Raw genomic sequence first — 20,859 nt, 5'->3', positions numbered from 1 at the left:
GCTTTTGTAAATTTTTTTTACATCTCTTCCCTGTGGATTTATTTGTATTTATTGCATTTTTGTCACACCTTATTAGAAGTTAGGAAAGTTAATTTACAATGTGGTGAAACAAACTCCCAGTTCCCAGGGAAGTGTAGACTTAAATAATTTGTCCTTTCCTTTTTTAGATTATTTATTAGACATGTTCAAGGGGTTTTAACAGTGGCTGGGGATGGAAGGAGATGATTTGGAATTGCCAAGAGAAAGAAACAGTTTTTTGAAGAAATTCCGTCAAATCTCATTATGTCCTGTTTTACTATTGGCGATGTTTTGTTCCTGTCTTGAATGGAAATGTAGGGCTTGTTATGCTGGACAAATAAAACCTGGAGAGCTGTGGTTCAGGCTCATTAACAGTGCACCAACATGAGTAGATTCTCCCAGAATATAAACACTATTCTTATTTTTTCTTTTTTTCTATTTTTCTTACGTTTTCCCCTTTCTTTTCAAGCCTTTCTTGGGAGCAATTTCAACTTTTGTTGGGGTCATGGTAATGGTGAATGGGCCATTGACTTCCACCTGAACTAACATTACCACTTTTATAGATTTTAATAGGGTTTTGGCTTTAAACAACAACTGATTCCTGAAATCTTTGCCTAATTAAGAAATAAAAGATTGAGCCTGAGCCACTTGGTGGTAGGTCATGGTCTCAATGGACTCTGTTGGAATCTCAAATATTTCAAAGATTATTAGATTTGGACTTCAATGAATACCTCACAAGTAACTTGTTTTGCATTTCCTACCAGTAATTTCAATCAGCTGCCTCATTTGTTCATTTTAAATCTTCTACCAAATATTATCAATATTTCTATGAATCAGGTATGTCAACTGAAATAAAAATTTTCATACTGTTTTGAGTATTGGTTTGAAGAAGCGACTTTACATGAAAATCTAAAATTTCCCAGAAGAATGGCCTTCAAAACTTGAAGTTTCAATTCAACTCTAGTATTTTAGAGAGGAAAAGCTTTTTCTACAGGCATTTGATCAACTTTAAATAGATCAAAGGTACAGTTCTTCCTTTAATGGTTCTTTCTTTCCTGGGGAAAATGCTCATTTTCCTCAACCATACATTTAGTATTTACTAGTGACTCTGGCTGTATGTTTCTATGAAAGGCAAGACTCACATGAAAAAAAAAATCTATGGCTAACATCCAGGAATTGAAGGATTGAAACCTGTCTTTTGCTGTGCTAGAATCTAAAGCCAGATGTGTAATACAAATACTCTAGTGGAATATGGAGGGAAAAGAAGAGATAATCTGATATATACAGATGCTAACAGTCAAAATCACTCAAGCTGTACTGAAATGTCCTTTGCACCTGGCACTGGAGGTGTTAGCCATGCCAGTTCAGTTCCCCAACACAGATGTTCTTGTTGTACCACTTCTTATGTGTAACATTTAGGTTTCTGTTTAGCTCGGCATAGCACACATAAATACTGTACTCCAAAGGCCACCCATTTATTAGTGCACCTGCATCTTTTGCTTTCTTTAATTCCTGCAGCATATTGCATTCCTCTTGTGCTGCTGATCCTAGTGCAAAGTAATGTTATGGAAAAGAAAATGAAGCTAACATTACAATGCATGAATTACAATAATGTGTGATTGATTTTGAAAAATATTTTTCATCATATTATACATGTGAGGCAGAATTTTCAGACACTTGAAATATGTAAATGCCAACTTGCTTGTTGTACACAACCTTATTTATATTGCTTTATAATTAGTATTCCAAAAGCATGTACCATAAAATAGTTACCATAGCAATAGGCCTGTATAAACAGAGCACCTGTCACGCTTGAAACATGCATGTAGTCCTGTGGATATTACTGAATATTCTTGCTCAAATGTTTTTTTGGGCAGACACCAACATTAAGGTCCTTTAAAAATTTGTCTCAGAGACAGCTCTGACCTCCCTATCTGTTTCTCATGTACTTTCTCTTACCCTTCATCATTCAGAGAAAAAGTGAGAGTGAAAAAACACAAAATAAGATTAGAACAATTTTGTTAGTTTTATACGTCTCCTGTTCTGCATTGAATTCCTTGAAAAAATATTTTTCTTACAGTGTCAAATCCGTCTAAAGACAAATTCAATAAGGCTCCACATTTCAGTATAGCTTTTCAGCACAGGATTGTAGGAGTTAGCTCTGGGCAAGGACTTTCTTTCTGTGTTTCTGATACCTGAATCATGAGTGGTGTTACAACTGAATAGTGTGTGCTCAGATAATTTTTTAGTGAAATATTGTGGCTTTGCTTTTGTGGCAGAATAAAGTATAAAGAAAGTTGTAACCAGGTTCAATTTTGCTTATAAGTAGTCTTTTCTTGTTTGGAATGAAATAAAGTTTGTTTTTTGTGTCAGATACTGTTCAGGACAAGATCACTAAAAATAATTTGAGTCTTGCTACTGTGATACTTGTGGTTGACTTTGGTCTTTTTGTCCTTGAGAAGAAATTTGGAACTGTTGTACTTGATCATGGTTATGGAAATACGTTTTCTTCCTATGTGTTGTGAATAACCGTTGAGAAAAAATATTGAAAAATAGCTTTATGTCAGTAATTAATACTTAAAATATTGAAAGGTATAACAAGAAATTTATTTTTGCTTTCTTTGCGGTCCTTTGAGATGCCATTCCATGTAAAGCACATCAAAGACATTTTCTTCCAGCACTATTAGAGGTAACTTTCCCATTTGCTTTCTCCAGTAACAAAGGTTTCGGTGTATCCCAGATCTGCCTTGTACACTAGTAACAGTACCAAAAATACTGAATATTTAGCAACGTGTAGTTCAGATAGGGAGAAATGTACTGGCAATTGTCTGTATATAACTAGATTAGGTAGCAGAGACCAAATCCCACAATGACAACTAATGAGAACAGAACAAATGCAAGGAATACCCTGGCAAAATTTGTTCACATTCTTGGAGCTCAGTCCTGGAGGTAGCAAGCAAACGTGTTACCCATCAAACAATGAGTAAGTAGAGGGTGTGTCCCTTCTTCAGGCTTTAGCCTCCACAAAAAAAAGCCAACACATAGGGTAATTATGGGTGGTAGATTTATTGGAACTCCTAAACTGTCCAAGCGTGCAAACTTGTCTCCCAAAATTCCTCTTGGTAACTGCAGATTAAAATATGCTTCTCCAGAAAACCAAACCTCTTAGACTCTTCCTCTGAATCATTGTCAGGAGAAAACTAAGCCTTCTTCAATTCTCCATATATAACTCCTTAACACTCTTAGAATTGCTCTCAAGGTACTGTCATTTCATCTGCTTCTTCTGTTGCTCCTTTTTCAGGCTTGTCAGCCCATTGGGAATGTCCTGGAAATCCTAGGCTACCTCAGACAACACTAAACATGTTTAGTTTAGTGGGAAACTAAATCAAAGCTTCTTTAACTTTGCTGACTGCAGGAAGTTTAGGAAGATTGTCTGATGGACTTAGGTGTAAAAAATACCTGCCGGAGGTTGACTGGATTTGACTTCATTCAATTGTCTGATGCTCCTTCTGTACAAAGAGAAGGTCTGAACAATGTAATTGAAACTGCAATCCAAAACGTGATTGTAGTATTTATTTAATTAAAATAACCTAGGTAATGAGAGAGTGAAGGCAAAGAAACTTAAGAGGCAATCCAGCCCCTGGAAACCTGGAGCCTCAGCAAGCTCCATAGACTACACTGGTTTCTTCACTGCCATGTTTTCTTTCCTCTTAGTACCAGTCCAAACTACCTTGGATATCTTTGCCATGTTGAAGGCTCTTCCCCAGGCGCAGTAGAAATGCATAACTTTGAATGCTTTAAGGCAGGCATTTTACTCCATTAGAAATGATAAGTAATCTATGAGACATCTCATTGATGTTCAGAATACTTTTCCTGAGTTAGGTTCTTGGTTAACAAGTAAATAATACTGTTGTTCAAACTCTGCATAGTACGATCTCCAAACACTGTGGAGTACTGGCCTGGTAGACGAAGAAAATGGAATTGATTCTCATGAAGAGCAAGAGAAATGAAGATCATCTTTGGGATTTTCTGAACTCATGGACCAAAGTCACTACCACCTTAATCAAAAGGAGTTTTAATACTCACGTAAATGGAATGAACATTTCTTTCTGGCAGATGACTCAAAAAATCTTTGGTGGATAAATATAGGGATAATGCTGTTAATAGAGTTTGCTACCCTGCAGAAAGAGAACATTTATTCCCTCTTATTACTAGTTCTCCCAGAAATGTACAAAACAAAGCTGGTTTTCATTGATCAAATTTCTACATTTCCATAAATATTACTGTATTTTTCTTTTCTAGTCTGTGGCATTTTTATAGGCTAATCAAATATCCAGTATTACTAGGAACCATTTAAAGAGAATGCCAGCACTACTAAGGAGTAATTTGAGAATTAGATCTATTTTTGTTAGTTGAAATGATCTTGACTTGCTCATATTGTATCATACCTGATGCTCAGAAATACGATAGTACCAATACAAATAGGAAGATATCCGGTTTGAAGTTCTTAAATATCTGTTAAAAGTGGTGAGCTGTCCAAGCACATTAAAATTCCATTTTCCCCATACAAGTGTTTGCTGCAGATGACCCCCACTGATCTTAAATATATTTCTGTATCTGTAACTGAATAGAGGTTTTCCGTACAGCATGTTCTAATGGTACTCTGGCCTTTAGCCAACAAGGCACTGAATAAGGCTATTTTTAAAATACAGAAACTGGGAACAGCTGCAGCAATCAAATTTGATAAAAACAGAGAGGAACTTTACTTTTTTTTTTTTTTTTACGGTTTGTCCAAGTTTAGACTCCTTTCATAGAACGGCTTTTGTTCTCTTGGATGAAGGGGGTATAAGAGTAACATACTGAAATCCTTTTGAACAAGTAACTTTTAAAAGAATATAGATTAAAATAATAGGAGTTTTTTCTGGTGCAGCAGCATGCTCAGTGCAATTGTACCTCAAACTATTAAAAGAATAAATCCATTAAAAAAAGAATACGTTTTGTCTGCCAACCTTTACCATAAAAAAACTTATACATAATGATCTACCAAACTGGAAGATGAGATCTCTTGTTTCAGACTTTGAGCATCCGAACACTGGTATTTAGGAGTAGTTCCTGGGTGGAAGTAATTTTATTTGAAAGCTCTGGGGTGGGTTAGTTTTGGGTTTTGGTTGTTGGGGTTTTTTTTTCCTTCTTTTACCATTAATCAAAAAATTTCTATGAAGAACTCTCTTCTCCTTTCCCCCCACTGGCTAGGAAAAAAAAGTTCACTTAAGGAAGAGTTTTACAAAGGCCTTCTATGCCCATTAGATGTTTCATAAAATATTTAATTATAAGGACTGATTCTTCCTTGTTTGTCCTTCTGGTTTTTGGGGCAAAACTCGTCATTCTGCGATTAATGAGAATTGGGAGATGATTGTGTACACAGAAAAAAATCCATTACACATTAGTAGGCTGAGCTGTGTCTGTTAAATGGTTGCATCTGAGGACAGAGCCTCTCTGCTAGACTGATGCAAGAGAAGATACTGGGTGAACTTCAGGTTCCACTGAAATCAGTGAGAATTATGCTACTAAATTCAGCAGAGAGAGGATTTTATTGATTGCATTAATTTTAAGTGACAAACCTAGCACTTTTGCATCTTACCCCTTTATCCAATTAGGGCTATTAAGTGCACCATCAATTCTGATGGTGGAGCAAAATTCTACTGAATTTCTCACATATGCTTAAATATAGGTAATATATATCATGTGTGTATGTCCACAGAGGTATAAAATGTGTATGCATTTTTGTGTGTTTTTATGTATATAAAATACCTGCTTAATTTATTATCACTGTATCTGAGTATCTCTCCAGGGTGGGAATTACACCAGTGATATATCTTCCTTCACACTAAGAGGAAGGTTTAGCTTGTTCTTTTTGTTTTAAAACTAGGAGAACAAAATATGAACCCAAGAATAAGAGCTAGAGAATCAATACTAGCCTGAAATAAATGTATGGATTCACCTGAGATTTTTAATGTTTGCAAGCAAACTCAGCCACACAAAATACTCAAAACTGGGTGACATACTGTAGATATAGGACTTGATATATATCCCTGAAACCAACATTAAGAGGGCGAACAGACTTTTGATACCAGAATGTTGAAATTCAGGATTTGCTGATTTATTTCCTGTCTCTTTTCCAAACTTCTCATGTGATCTTGGCCAAGTCAGTTCTGAAAACTCTTGTGCTTAACTTTATATGGTAGAAATAATATTATGACTCTTGTGGGTCTACACACAATATATTCAGCTGATTATGAGAACAAATATTTTCCAGGACCTAAACATGTCTGTGTACAATTTTCACTTTGTAAAATGGACATAATAATGTTATTTTCCCCCAATGCTTTGTCTGTTTTATTTGTCTATAAATTCTTGGATAAGAGAACTGTCTTTTGTATATATCTAAGAATCAGTAACAAAACAGAGCATTGACATCATCTGGACCTTGAGATACATCTCTCATATAAACAATTATAAATGTTGAGGCATATGTTACTTCAGGTAGCTTCTCTAAAGGAAGACAAACCAGGATGTACGGATTGCACAGGATTTACTAATTTTTTTTGTAACCAGGAATTTAGAAAAAAGGTGTTCATATGAAATCAGGAAAATACTGTGACAGTAAACACATTTTTAGCATTTTTTTACAACAGTTCCTATCCCTGCATATGGAAGTGCTCTCACATTCCTGCATAATGGTAACTGGAGATTTAATACATGCTGTGTTCTAGGAAGATTCTGAAGCATTCATGTGGTGCAGAGCATTGAGCTTGGGAGTTTTTCAAGGATCCTCTGGCATCATACCAGCTTTCAAATTCTTATCCAGTATTTTAACTGGAACCAAAAAATTTCCAGCATGATGATTACTAGGGTTTGATTACATTTAGTAAGCTATGGAGCCCCTTCTCTTCGAAGACAAACTGCTGCCAGAGACAGATTTACCACTGACCAACAGTGTTTTTATGCAAATGTGCCTGAGTGAGTGCAGTAACCCCAAGTTATAATAGAGCCATTCAATCTCTTGCCAGGACAGCAATATTTATTTACTGCAAAGATAAATTGGATATCAAAACCAGTTCCATTACAGAGGGAAAGTTCTCTATGTAAATCAGTTTTTCTAATCACACCATGTTTCTTCCCACCCACCCCCTACCCCATTCTGCTTTCCTTGCTTTATCTTCATAGATGAATTCCAAATGTGTTTTTCTCTTGTGTGTTCACTTTGAATATTGAAGCATTCAGCATTTGCCAAGATAATGGATAACGTAAACTCATTACGAAACTTTAAAGTCTCCAAGTGTGTTTCTTCATGCCTTGGGAAGGGCTATAAAGGGCTTATAGTCACATACAATGTTTTGTCTGCCACTTGTGCAAGTTTCTGTTTGAACTTCTCTTTCTTCTGCTGCCTTATGGGAAGAAATGGGCAGTCAGCTCCCTAGTGACTTTATCTCTCCATCAGGAATGAGTGCAAGGGGTCAGATGCCCCTCTGCATACTAGTCACCGTCTGCTGACAGCAGTGCTCCCCTGGGAGAGCCGGCTTTGTTTACTGACAGGGCTAATATGAGGAGACACGTGAAGTACTTTGGTTTGTGGAAGAGGGCAGGAGAGACATGGGGCTGTGAAAACATTCCCACACACTCTAATGGTTCATTCACATAGAAAACAAGCGAGAGCCTTCAGCTCTTTCACAGAGCTCAAAGTAGAACAAACGGACGCGGGAACCCCAAGGCACCAGTCAAAATACACTTTCCTAATGGACTAATACTGAGATGCTCTCCATGATAGCTTACCTATGAGACTTCATTCCTCTTTAGGCAACTAAGTGAACTGGTTAGAAAGAAAAATTGCTCAATATCAGATAGTTGCTTTTGTTCACTGTTAGCTGCAAAATTCTTGAAAATCTAACCTTCAGTTTCCTACTCCTAAACTTTCTAAAACTAGTTATAATAGGTGAAGCATGCATTGGAGGATTTTATCAGTACAATCACCATTTGTTTCTCTCTAGAATAAAATCTGTAGTATACAGAAGAATACAAGAAAGAAATTGATCTCTAGAAAGAGATATATTTTTTGCTTTATAGTTGGTAGAGATGAAGATACACATGAGCCTGTAACTTAAGAATATAATTTGAGGATTGAAAAAAGTGACTTTCTCGATGAGGTCTCAAACACAATAGGTATACATGTCATAGGAAAGTCCACATTATAAGTTGTTTCAAGTGACGAATGATGTTTAGTGAGCAGAAGCATTCATTATTCTCCACTACAATTTATAAGATATATAAGAAGTCAACAAGAAAAGGGATACCAGATCAGCCCACAACTTTGTGTAGCTCAGTATCTGATCTCTAACACCAACCAAACTGAATTAGATGTGAAGCATAAGAGAACTAATTTACAGCGATTCTTTTCTGTTAAGGTGCATCCTAACTAACATGTATCATTTTTTACTTTAGTAATTTCAGAGTCTAGTGTGGCCTCATCACATAACAAAGTATTATGGAAAAAGGATTTTCTGCTTGTCTAGAAGTGCTATGAAACTCCTTGGTTCTTGCCTTTTGAGAAATACTGAATTACATTGCTCTCTTCACCTACTCATCATTTTTCTCATCTTTCCTCCATTCATCTCCTTACTTCCTGAAGGCTACTTGTCTAGTTTATTTTCATACAGAAGTTGCTCCATATTTGTTACCATATTTGTTCATTTCCAGTTTTTTTATTTTTCTTCCTTTGCATTGCTGAGTGAACTGGAACTAAAAATCCCATACTTTATGGATGTACCAATTGTAATATTTGATGGCCATAAATTGAGCATTGAGCTGATATTTTCATAGAACTCGCCACAGTAACTCCACAGTTACTGTTCATTCCTGCATGACAGTATCAATTGTAGTCCAACGAAATAAGCATATACACGTGGAGACACACACACTGTATTTATTTCCAAATGTTTTATATATATATATGTATATAACAGTCTAACTATAGTGAGCTCTCTTTCTCCTCATAGACATTAAGTTACATATATTGAACTTTCTGCCTTTGTAAAGCCCCATTAGTCAGTAGTGCAAAATTCCTAAACTTTTTTGTAATTCGGTTTTGTTCATCCCTTCTTGAATCCTCAGTACTCTCTATCTACTTCTATGTCGAGATTATTTTGGGGTATATGTTGAGCAGTGCAGAGGCCCACACCAATCTTTCTGAAAAATCAGTGATAAACTTCCACCAGAATGAAAGTTGACTTCCCCTTTCCTATCTTTTAATTTAATAGAAGATCAGGTCTCTTTTAACAGAGCTTAATCCCTTTCAGAGTTTTTGGTGGAGACCTCTTAAGAAAAGATATCATCCATTCACTGATGTCTTGAGCCTTTACATTCAGCCAGTGTACCTATAGCCATGTAACATCATTGAAGGGTGGGACTAAAATAGACACACTCCCTTTTCCACTTTTCACTTGAGTGTTATCGAAGTCAATGTATCTCAAGGATTTGTTGAAATGGATATGGCTACGCAAAAGCATCAAGTCAAATATGTTAGCAAGGGCAGTCAATATGTTAGCAGTGCAGTCAATAATTACATGTTACATTTGCTTTAGTTTTTTACTGCTTCTGAAAGAAAGTTCTGTCTAATTTAAGCTTGATTCTAAAAATATTCATATTTGGCCTAAAATAACTCTACTTTGGGAATGTGCCACTGCAAATGTGAAGTTGTTGAAAGGGCTTCACTTTTTTGGTAGATGAGATTATTGTTCAATTCCATCTTCCAATATTTTATATACCACATTTTTTGAGAAGGGTGGTTTAGATCAAAGGGCAGGATTTGGCCCTTAGTTACCTGCTGCTACTGGCACTGATCTCACAGCTATTGGAAACTGATGCATCAAATATATATCCCTGCAAATGTCACTATTCTGAATCTTGCACATGTTGCCTGAGCTGTCAGAAATAAAAATCTGTTCTTAATTATTCTTCCATTTAAAAACTAATAATTTTCTAATAGCCTAGTGAATAGGAATTTTATGTTTTCTTTGGCTAAACATTTTAATAATTTAGTGCATCTATAAAGTTCTGTGTGCTTTTATAATATAGTAACTATTGAAAATGAGTAGTGCTTTCCCAGCTAAATCTCTGTGGCTACCAAGAAACGCAGCATTTATTTAAATCTCAGTTAAGTTAAATATAAGTTACTTATGGAAAACATTTTAAGGAGGAAAAAAAAGCAGTAGAAAGCCAGACATACAAAGTTGGACTTACATGTGTTATAGGGATGAAAACAATAAAAACGGATCATTGGAATTAATCATATTGTATATTTTAAACTTTTGACCATCATATTGTTTTCCCTTAATGGGAAAGAATATTGTTTTTTTTCTTCATTAATATTATATGAAACTGGTTTCACTGTGATGAGAAAATGAATATAGCAGAAAATATTAAGAAAGTATAACAAGAAAAATGAAAGCTTTGGATAGTATCAGATTCTCTAGTAGGAAGCAGAATAATCCAGATCATAAATCCTATTTGCTTTTAATATTTTTCCCCCTCATCACAGTAGTTCTTTCAGTTAATTACCTTCATTGGAAGCCCAAAGAAGTGAACAGAAAAGACTCTGATTGAAACTCTGGAATAGCTTCATAGATATGATTGTTAGCATGAAATTTTACCTTCATTAAAGGTTGAGGGGTTTAAAATATACAGAGTAATGTGGTCTCTTTTCTTTGTTTTTTTCAGTGTGATGATAGACTCTGACATTTTAGCTCATTGCTTCACCAAATAATGTACCTTTTGGAAACATCGGTGTCAAAAGCCAATTTATAAAACACACACATTATACAGCTAGAAAAGAAATGTTTCTTTTTCTTGTCCATTTGGTCTTGGCAACATATATTTATACAGCAGCATATAAAACACTTCATACAAAACACCCTAGTTGATTCTGGATAATATTTCATTACCATGCTTGGTTGCTTCTCAAAGCAGACTGCTTATTACTGTTTAGATTTCTGTTTGTACCTGAAATTCTAGACAGAGTTTATTCTTGCTTCTTGAAGTGAAGCAAACTAATATTTATTCAATTTTTTTTGTTAAGTTTAATGCCAAAATACTATTTAGTCAAAAAGAAATGTGGAACAATAAATATATAACTGAGGGAAAGTAAGCACTACAAAGTTCAGGAAGGCTAGGTGGATAGTTACTGATACAAGGTGTTTTGCTTCCTTTTTGCATTGCATCTGTGTACTAATTAAGACACTGATCCAATGCAAAAAATAATAATGGTCCCATAATAATAATGCATGCACATAAAGGCTGAATTAGAGTTGTGCACATTGTCTGGAAAGTACTGTAGAGAAGAGAATCCAGTAGGGTCTGGAGTGCTGACTTTTTCTTCACAGATTTTAAATATCTGTTGAAGCAATAAACAGCATAATTTCTGAATTGTAAACATTTCATTCTCTGTGTGTCAGGTAACCAAAATGAAGGAATCTCTCCTATTTTCTCATATAATGAGATTATTTCTTCCGTCTTTATATATGAAAATAAGCCATGGATATAATTATTATATTTCAGAATAATTTTGGTCAGAATATTGTAGAATCATGTGTCAGCAGGGCCCAGCTTGTCTTCTGACAGTTCTTGTTGGTCAATATGAGTGCTTTCAAAATGCTGTCTAGACAAAATGTGGGGTTTTTTAAAACTTTTGCAGATCTAAGTGACCAGCTTATGGAAGTGGTTGGTCTGGAAGGAGCCATGGAGATGGGACAGATATACACAGGTCTGAAAAGTGCTGGAAGAAGGCTTGCCCAGTGCTCATCTGTTGTCATCAGGTATCAGCAGCTTTAATTTACTCTGCACTGTTGTAGTGAAACTGTAGAGTTTTATATATTGCCAGCTGACTTTCTTTTGTAGTTTAACAGTCATAATTATAATTATTATTTCTCGTGAAAGGATCATTTTTGTGTATGAAAAGGTGTCTATTCCATCCACATTCCATACATTTTGCTTTCTTTAAATGTGGAAAAAAAACCTAAAAAAGGGGTATTTGTGTTCAATCTGCACATGTTGTATTCAACTGCCATTTTGTCCTATAAAGAAGTATTGTCAAGTACTTGGAGCAGAAGGAATTTGGCTTGAACATCTTGGGGTTTATTGTTGACATACCATCTGTGCCATTTCAAGCCAAAAGTAATTTAGCATTACTTTGTCACATTTTAACCCATTTATAATGCATACCTCACCAGGGAATAGTAGCATGTAATTAGTAATTGTAAAGCACTTTTTGATCTGTGGAAGTTAAAGTGCTCTGTTTTTAAATTATTTGTTATTTACTGAATTCTGACAAGTCACTATTAATAAATCTGTTGGTATGTGTGAACCGATGATGGTGGAGTGCTCTAATTTCATTGGTTTTTACCATTTCTAAGATAAGAGCCTTCACAATAGAGTAAACTTGGATTAGAACACAAGAAAAAAGTAATTATTCTAACTTTTGGATTTAATAAGGACTGAAAAAGAATTGATCATCTCTCTCTTTTTCAGTGAAGAATTCCTCAGGAAGAATTTTCCAAAATTTATTAAACCCATAAGATCTACAATTATAAGCCTAAAACAGAAGAGCAACAATAAATACTTTAAGAAAATAAGTAGGAACCCTTCCTGAACTATAAAGTGAGAGCTTATTAAACATTCTTCCCTTCCTCCATTTATGGCCATAGGTGACAGTGGATAATTCCATGAACTGTTAGTTGTTTTCAAGTAATATCCAGACCAGAATTTCTGTTTACCAACACGAGTGACTGATTTTTCCATTAATAGATTTATCCACTCCATCCTATTTCCAATAGTCTTGTATGCAGACTATTACAGTGCAGAAATACAGGGTGGGAAAAGACTAAAAACATAGTGATTTTTTTTTTTTTCTGTTCTCATTTGTCTACACTTTTCTTAATGTGGCATCCAAAACTAGAGAGGGAATACTGTCTGTGTCTTTATGTTGAAATCAGTGCCCCTTTGCTAGCAATTTAAAATTATAACATGGCACATTAAAAACTGAATATAGTGCAAACTTCAACCTCTGTGAGTGTTCTAACTCGGAGTTAGACACAGTGGTTCTAGTAAGTGGTAATGATACACGTAAAATTTGTTCCTTGTTTCCTTTACAGTAGTATTATTAAAAATTATAAAAAAATAGCAGAAATTTATCTTTTTTGTTAATAAGATTTGTTCCTGAAACTATTGTGTAATTCACTCATTATTTCACAAATTGCAGACTCTTCTTCCATGAAAGAGTATTACTAGCAAGATACTTGAATATTTGCCATGTTTTTGCTTTGTGTGTTGAAAATCAGACTAAGCCTGCTAAGTTGACTATGTTACTTTTGTAAGCATGATAAGTCATACTGGAAATTTCATAGGAGTTAAGGGGTAAATCAGGGTCAAATCTATATGCCATCAGATAGATGCCTTTTTAATAAATACTTCTATCAGTTCTGTCTAGTTTCTTTTTCTTATATTATGAAATTTTTACCTTTAGGACCAGCAAGTCTCTGCCTATGCAGATAGATGGGGAACCTTGGATGCAAACTCCTTGCACGGTAACTGCAACTGATTTTTATCTGTCTCTTACAATGATAGAAATATTTCTCTTTTGTTTAAAAGACAGCCATTTTCATCAGCATTACCTCAATTTACTTAAATAACATCTTCATATACTGTTTTTGTATGCATCAATACCCCCTGCATTTTCAATTTATCTATCCGATTTCAACAGGTTAGAATGGCATAAAAAAGCCTTTGTTTCAGAAATTTGGAAAATACTTGAAGAGTCCAGTCTCAGTATCCTTTTCCCCAATATAATTTATTTATGGTGATGTATCAGATTTAGAGTCTCTATTGCTGAGGAGAATTCAATGTTTGTTTTGATGCTAAATGTATAAAGTAATAATATTAATCTTAAAAATTAGGAAGATTTTCTATTATATTTTTGAGAGTTCATATCAAGAAAGTTTTAATTAAAGCTGAAATCTTAACTGTGTTGATTGAATTATACAATAGGGCTAATATTTTTTTAAGTCCTTACAGTTTAAAGGAGGAGTAAAGGATATTAATTTAGTTTCTTCTTTCATTTTAAAGGATATTAATTTAGTTTCTTCTTTCATTACCCACATATGAAGTGAGGGCAGGTTAACATCGATCTGGATAGGTTAGGATAAGCTAGAGTAGGATAGGAGCTTTCTCAGAGAAGGTTCTTTGAGTAACTGTTAGCAGACAATGCAAGAAAAGGTGTATCTGTAAGAACTCTCCATTTTCATCTCCCTCCACTAAGTTATAGAGGCTAACCAAGCATTTGCAGAAGAGGTTGAAGAAATCCAAGTACTTTATTGTCCTGTGTAATCTTAGTAACGTGTTTTAATATACAGTTCTACTAATCTTGTTTCCCTCAAGAAGACCTGTGTTTTTAAGCAGATGAATTGCTGTAGCCTTGAAGTTTGTAAATATGTCAAAACAGTATTGTGACAAGTAAGAAATCCCACTGAAAATGGGAGTAATTTTCCAAAAGAGCGTACTGGGTTGCTTTCATGAGCTTTATATCTGTGGAAGAATTAAAAGTTATACAAACAAATAAAAGAGACAGCTTATAATATATGGGTTAGGATGACGTAAGAGGGTTGTGGTAGTTCATGCTTACCAGATACACCATAGTGTACAGCTGGACAGTGTGAAGGATGCTGAATCCTCTAGAGAAGTGTTCAGATTCTGTAATGTGAGGAGAACCACATAAGTACATACTGTGTGAAAGCAGAACAGTGGGGATTTTATGAGATTTGTTGCAGAAAACATTTTTGAGTTAAGAGATATCATTATTTTTACCTTTTCTATACTGATGGCTCAGTGCAGAGCAACAGTACTGAACCCAGCAGTTACTTGTTCAGGAAAATACATGTAATTTTTCAGTTGCCAGATTACAGGAGAGAACTTAGGGAAGGATGCTGGCAATAACATGTGCTTTTTTTTTTTTTTTTTCTTGTCCTGATGCTTGCTCTGTGCAAAATCCCTGCTATCTGATTGATTATGCTAGCAGAAGCTGCCTGTGCAATTGAGAACGAATCTGGAAAAAGAGACAGTTCCACATTTCAATGACTACCCTAAGGAAACAGTAAATTACTACTGATAATTACTGCTGTCCAGTTTTAAAGGGGGTAGAAATGGCATAGACTTTTCTCTGGAACCCATTCTTTTTGCTGTACAATAGTTATGAGAATATATTTGGCCCTGTGTAAGAAAACCATGCTGTTGAATTTCACTTGTTTCCTCTGAGAAAAAAATACATGAACTATTTGTCTATACCAATGCACTTCTTTGAATTTAGATATAGAAGTATTAATTTTTGTTATTTTAATCATTTTTGGGCATTCTTTTTTTTCTTTTGAGGAGCTTAATTATTTATTGCAATAGCTCCTTTTATTGCTATATATGTACCGCATTGTTTTCTACATGTTACAAAGTCAAAAACATGAATGGTCCAACCTCTTTCCTCCCTACTAATTCTAATTACAGTAGAGTTTTTTCTTGAAGTTCTCTGCAAAGTAGCTAGAAGTTCTTTCTTAGATAATGAAAAAGGTGGATATTAGCTTTCTCTCAAACAAAGATCATGGTTTGATTTCTGAGTTTGTGCTTCACATGGGGTCTTTGTTAGGAAGCCAAAGCATACTTGATCACAGAAGTACCAGGGTGATATTTGTGTATCCAAACCAGAGTCTATACCCCCATAAAAACCCCCATAAAATCAAAATAATTCTTTAGGCTTAGTCAACTATGTAGTCAGTCATTTGAACCAACAAGAGCTCAAATTTCAGAAAACAACGTAAGGAGGCCAATATAAAAACATCATGGATTTTGTCTTTTTTTAGAGAAAAAAACTGCCCTTTTCTCCCAAAATGAAAACAAATTATTATTGACCCATTTTTAAATGGGGAAAAAAAAAATTATAATGGCCAGATAAAGGACTCTGTAAGTTTAGTTCCCTAGGACACATGTGATAGTTTGGCTTTCCTTTTATTTCACATCTTAAGAAGTTTGTTCCCCTAGTACTTACAAGAAATTGAGGCCCTTGGATAAAGATGCTACCATTCCTGCATTGTGCACTGAGACAAGGGGAGACATTCCCGTGCTACCTCTTTTCTCATATTAGGATGCTGAGTCAAGGCACTTACCTAGTTTACTAGCTGTGTTGTTTGAAGGAAAAGCAACAAAAGCTACAGTTGTGTTTGGTTATACAAAATATTGGTTTGGTTATTTATAAATCTCACTAGTTTTAGGGGAGAGAGGTCTGCAGCTTGTTAGGTTGCACAGATCATGTGCATCAGTGAGACACAGCAGCTGAGTCTCAGGTTTTTGATTCTTTGGTATTCCAGCCAGAAAGCTCTTACTAATTAAAAAAAAAAAAAAAAAACCAAACAAACAAAACAAAAAAACCCACCAAAAAAACCCTTTTGTTTTTGGTATGGTCATCATAGGAACTTCAGTGTCATCTAAGTTCAGTAGTTTTAAGGACTGACCTACAAATATTACAGAGACTAAGTGAGAAAGGAATTCATAGAATCAGCAGGTATTGAAACAGCTCTTGCCCAGGTTGCAAATACTTAAGCTCAAAAGTACTTTTCTGGCTGGCTTCAGGTTTTGATACAAATGAATGTATTTTCCTAATGATCCTAATGATCCTAATGGTAATTTTCAAAAAGTCAAGTTCAACCTGATCAAAAGTCTCCTGCTTTTCTATTATGCCTATTACCGAAAACAAGTTCTGCATCAAATCCCTGTTATGTATAGGATGCAGCCTGCACATGCTGCTTGGAAATTTACTTCCAGTTGAAGGAATCAACGTTTCCCTTCCCTGCTTCCCCTTTCTGACTGGAAATAAGGTTTTACACAAATAGCAGGAGTTGTTGACTCTGTCCCTTCTCATGCATATGGAGGCCATGCTCCTCCAAAATGATATTGTGAGCTCTGAGAAAATATTTTGGGATGTGGTAGATAATGCAGTGATTCTTCAGAAGCTGTGATCTGTGATTTTTCCCTCCTGTGATCAATTTTAGGAATGAACAAACTGTCATGTATTTCTTTTAAAATCTTTTATGATCTATTGCTTATGCACCTAACATCCCAGATGAGAGCAGGTATGCATTCCTATAGGTTCTGTGCTTACTTAAAAATGTGAGTGGCTTGGTCTAAAAATCTATCATCCAGAATTATTCTGTGTGTTGAACACATGCAGACTGCAGTGTCTAACAAAGTCACTCTGCTCTGATATAATAGGATGAAGCATCTGAGCATCAAATTGTATTGTTTTCACTGTTTTTTTATAGAAGAGTCTTTGGGAGAAGGAAAGATGATAATGTTAATGTTATGTTAAACATCTTGTCTGATTAGCTGAAGAGGAAATTCTATCAGAGCTCTCCCAGACAAATATAGCAACATGAAAGATATCTATGGTTTCACCTGATCTCCAAACAGGTCATTAATAGTAATGAAACTTCAAAGACTCTCAAGTTAATTCAATAAACTTCCAGCTTTAGCCATCAGGGTTTTTTTTAAGAAAAGTAATCTTTCAATTTAGCTACATAAATTATTAGCAATGTTTTAAAAAAATCTATAACAATGTTCTATCTTAATTAGAAATAACTGCAATTTCAGTTCTTTCATCTATTCCTGACTTGCTTGGCATGATATCTGAAAGAGTGTCAAGCTTCTAGAAACAGTAGATTAAAAGTAGAAGACAGAAATGTCTATAGAAGATGCAAGAATATTGCTTAAATAAAGAAACAAAAATAAAAATCCATAGTCAGAGCTCACCTAATGGATTGCCAGAAACACAGTTTCATAGATATCTGAGACACAATATTTTTAGAATTGTTTACTGATATAAAAACTTGGTGTAAGTAATGTAATAATGTTACTCATAATTAGTATTTCAAAGTATCATAATGTGAGTACACATTAAAAATAAGTTTTGAGTGAGTGGTTTCTCTCTAGTTTTTCCTTCAGTCCCTAGAGATGTGATGAGCCAAGGCAATGTCCTGTAGTTAAATCCAGAGAGAAACAAGAACTTAAACCAAAACAAACCTAGCCAAACTTTTATTAATAATCACTATGTGCCAGAGCTAGGTGAGAAAACTAAAAGAGAGTTACAGATTTGCTTTTATATGGATTCATTGTTTCTAACACCCCACAGATCGGATGAGGAAACTGCAGCTGTATTCTACACTCTGTAAAGTATCTTCTCTCCATGCCTCTAGCTGTACTACTATTTTCTTATCAGTTGTTTATAATGAGAGAATTTAAACTACTGTGTCTGCCACTTAAGAGCAAAGAGGAGCTGGGTCCTAGATATGGTGGCTAATTTCAGTAGAATGTTAGCCAATTACTACATAGTTAACCCATAAATGGAAGTCAGTAACTAGAAAAGTCTTTTAGTGTTGTATGAAAATGCTGCATTTTTTCCCTTTTGAGCAGCAGTGTGCATGTATTTCTGTTTCAAGGCCAGATTGATTTGCTGAGTTTCTAACATTTCATTTTGCAGCTGGGCACTATTTTTTTGGTCACAGGTACACTGCACTTTAATTATTTCTGTTTATGTATGCATATTTTTTTCCTAATTTCACAACAGTACTTTTTGTAATTGACAAAGCAATTTACTGCATGTGTGCTTTCTGCACCCCAGACAAATACTCTAACATGTAATGCACCTTTCTTTCCAGTTCAGATTGTTAAGAAAAGAATTAGTTGTGACTAATTGCCAATTAATTTGCAGTGGTTTTAGAGAGGAGGGGGAAAAACAATTGCACCTACTAATTAAAATTTAAAATATTCCGAAGTGTCATCTTTAGGTATCTGTGGAATACATAATTTCCATTTTAGTTCTGCACTGGATCTGTAACAACCCTGAGCTGACAGCTCTATTAATTTAAAACCTCAGTGATACCTATTAGTACAAAACATGAAAAAAATGCCATTAATCATTTATTTTAATTTTGCAGCTCTGTCATTTTCTCAGTATGTTTAAAAATTATGATGACACCGTAACGTTTTCCAATCTACCTGTGTGAAGGGGAAACGGATCACACTACTTAGGAGAGAGACTAGAGTATATTATTAGAGCTTAATTAATGCCAAACTGATTAGATTTGATTGCGCTTTGCACAATAATATTGTTTAGAAATTTATTTAAGATGTATTGCATAATGCTTTTAAAACAACTAGTCTAGATCTGCAAGATTTTGTCCAAAATGCCACATAATACAAGGCATAGGTTAATTTTGTTCAGCGCTGCCTACATACTATCAGTCTGATTCATATAATGGGACGCCATACCCTCTTGATCATCTAAGGAAAGATAAAAGTATTTGGCACTGCTGTGATATAGAGGTGATGCATCCCTCCATTTCCTGTAAGAGGAGCAGCATTTGGGCATCTAGACTGTGACAAAACCCTCATACCCTCAAAACAACCAACATCTACAACCTGCTGAGAACGTGGAAAAAAGGGACCATAAATTAAAAGATCCAACTGGATAAGGTTGGGGGTTTTTTATAGTAGTTTTTTCCCTCTCTCTTTAAAATGCAGTCATATGTCCTTTAATTTGAATTGAAATATTATAAGCAGAGCTGATTAGTTCTATCCAGTTTTCTGTTGTACTTTAGTACCTGTATTTATAGCACCATATTTTCTGAAATAGTAAATATTTAGGTGTTCTGTGAAGTGAGGAGCATGAAGATAACCAGAGCATACTGCAGAAAAAGGAACAGGAAAGCAAAACTGACTGACCTAAAAGATACTGTTATCATGCTAAAATCATTGATGCACTCTGCATTTCATTGAGCAGATGCATTGTATCAATGGGGCTTCAGGGCATTTTTTGAAACTCTGACCTGCTCCTGAAAGAAATAAATTCCTGGTTTATGCACTTGTAAGTACCTTTAGTATCAAAAATTCAGGCTTCTTCTTTATCTGAAAATTTTCTACTGACATATAGGGAGATATTACCATCTCTTCTTTTGAGAATTATGCTCTTTCAATTTGATCTAGTGTTTCTTGCTATGAATACCATCACTGGACACAATTTCTATTACTGGAAAGGTAATTTCAAATTTGCAAATGCAATATTTTTCTGCTAAACCTATTTGCTAGATATACCAGCTCTCATGGGGTAAAATCTTGGCTTCAATTAGCAAATAAGAGGTTTGTCATTGGCTTCAACAGTTTAAGTTTAGCCTAGAATGTTGTGGATCAGGCTTCCAAAAATTCCACGGTATCTTAGCAATTCATGGGGCTCTTTATTTATCCCCTAAGTGGAATTCTGTTATTTCCTGATTTTGCCAATTTTTAAATATAAATTTGTGCCAAATATGTCAAATAACTTTTTTTTTTTTGCTTTGTTTTGGGCTTGGTTTCTTTTGTTTGTTTGTTTTTTTGCTTTTTTTGTTGTTGTTGTTTTGGAGGGTTTTTTTGGTTGATGTTGGTTTTGGGGTTTTGTGTTTGTTGTTTTTGGGAGATTTTTGTTTGGTTGGGATTCTTTGGGGTGGTTTTTTGTTTGGTTTGGTTTGTTTTTGTTCCAGCAGTGCTTCAGGTACCTACCTTAATTTATGTTTAAAATTTTCTCCATATTACCCTCAAATTATTATATATTTTCAATAAAATTGAGTAAGTGATCTCAAAAACTGTTTTCCAGAATTCCATAGTAATTTTTACAAGTATGTTTGTCAGGGTATCATCAGTTCCTAAAAATACGTTAAGTTAGGAATT

General features: G+C 34.8%; 1 protein-coding gene across 8 annotated transcripts in view; it reads left to right on the top strand.

Annotated features, from left to right (window-relative positions):
• Nucleotides 1-20,859, top strand: part of DGKB (diacylglycerol kinase beta) — a 455,069-nt gene that overhangs the window by 428,879 nt on the left and 5,331 nt on the right. For all 8 annotated transcript variants that reach the window (XM_085050831.1, XM_085050830.1, XM_085050829.1 and 5 more), the window contains 2 exons: nucleotides 11,765-11,885; nucleotides 13,592-13,652. In XM_085050831.1, the coding sequence (XP_084906957.1) occupies nucleotides 11,765-11,885; nucleotides 13,592-13,652 (182 nt within the window). The remainder of the gene's footprint in view (nucleotides 1-11,764; nucleotides 11,886-13,591; nucleotides 13,653-20,859) is intronic.

Source organism: Lichenostomus cassidix, chromosome 2 (genome assembly GCF_008360975.1).
Source record: "Lichenostomus cassidix isolate B80296 chromosome 2, HeHo_3.0, whole genome shotgun sequence".
Taxonomy (NCBI): domain Eukaryota; kingdom Metazoa; phylum Chordata; class Aves; order Passeriformes; family Meliphagidae; genus Lichenostomus; species Lichenostomus cassidix.
This window is presented reverse-complemented; position numbering and strand designations above follow the sequence as displayed.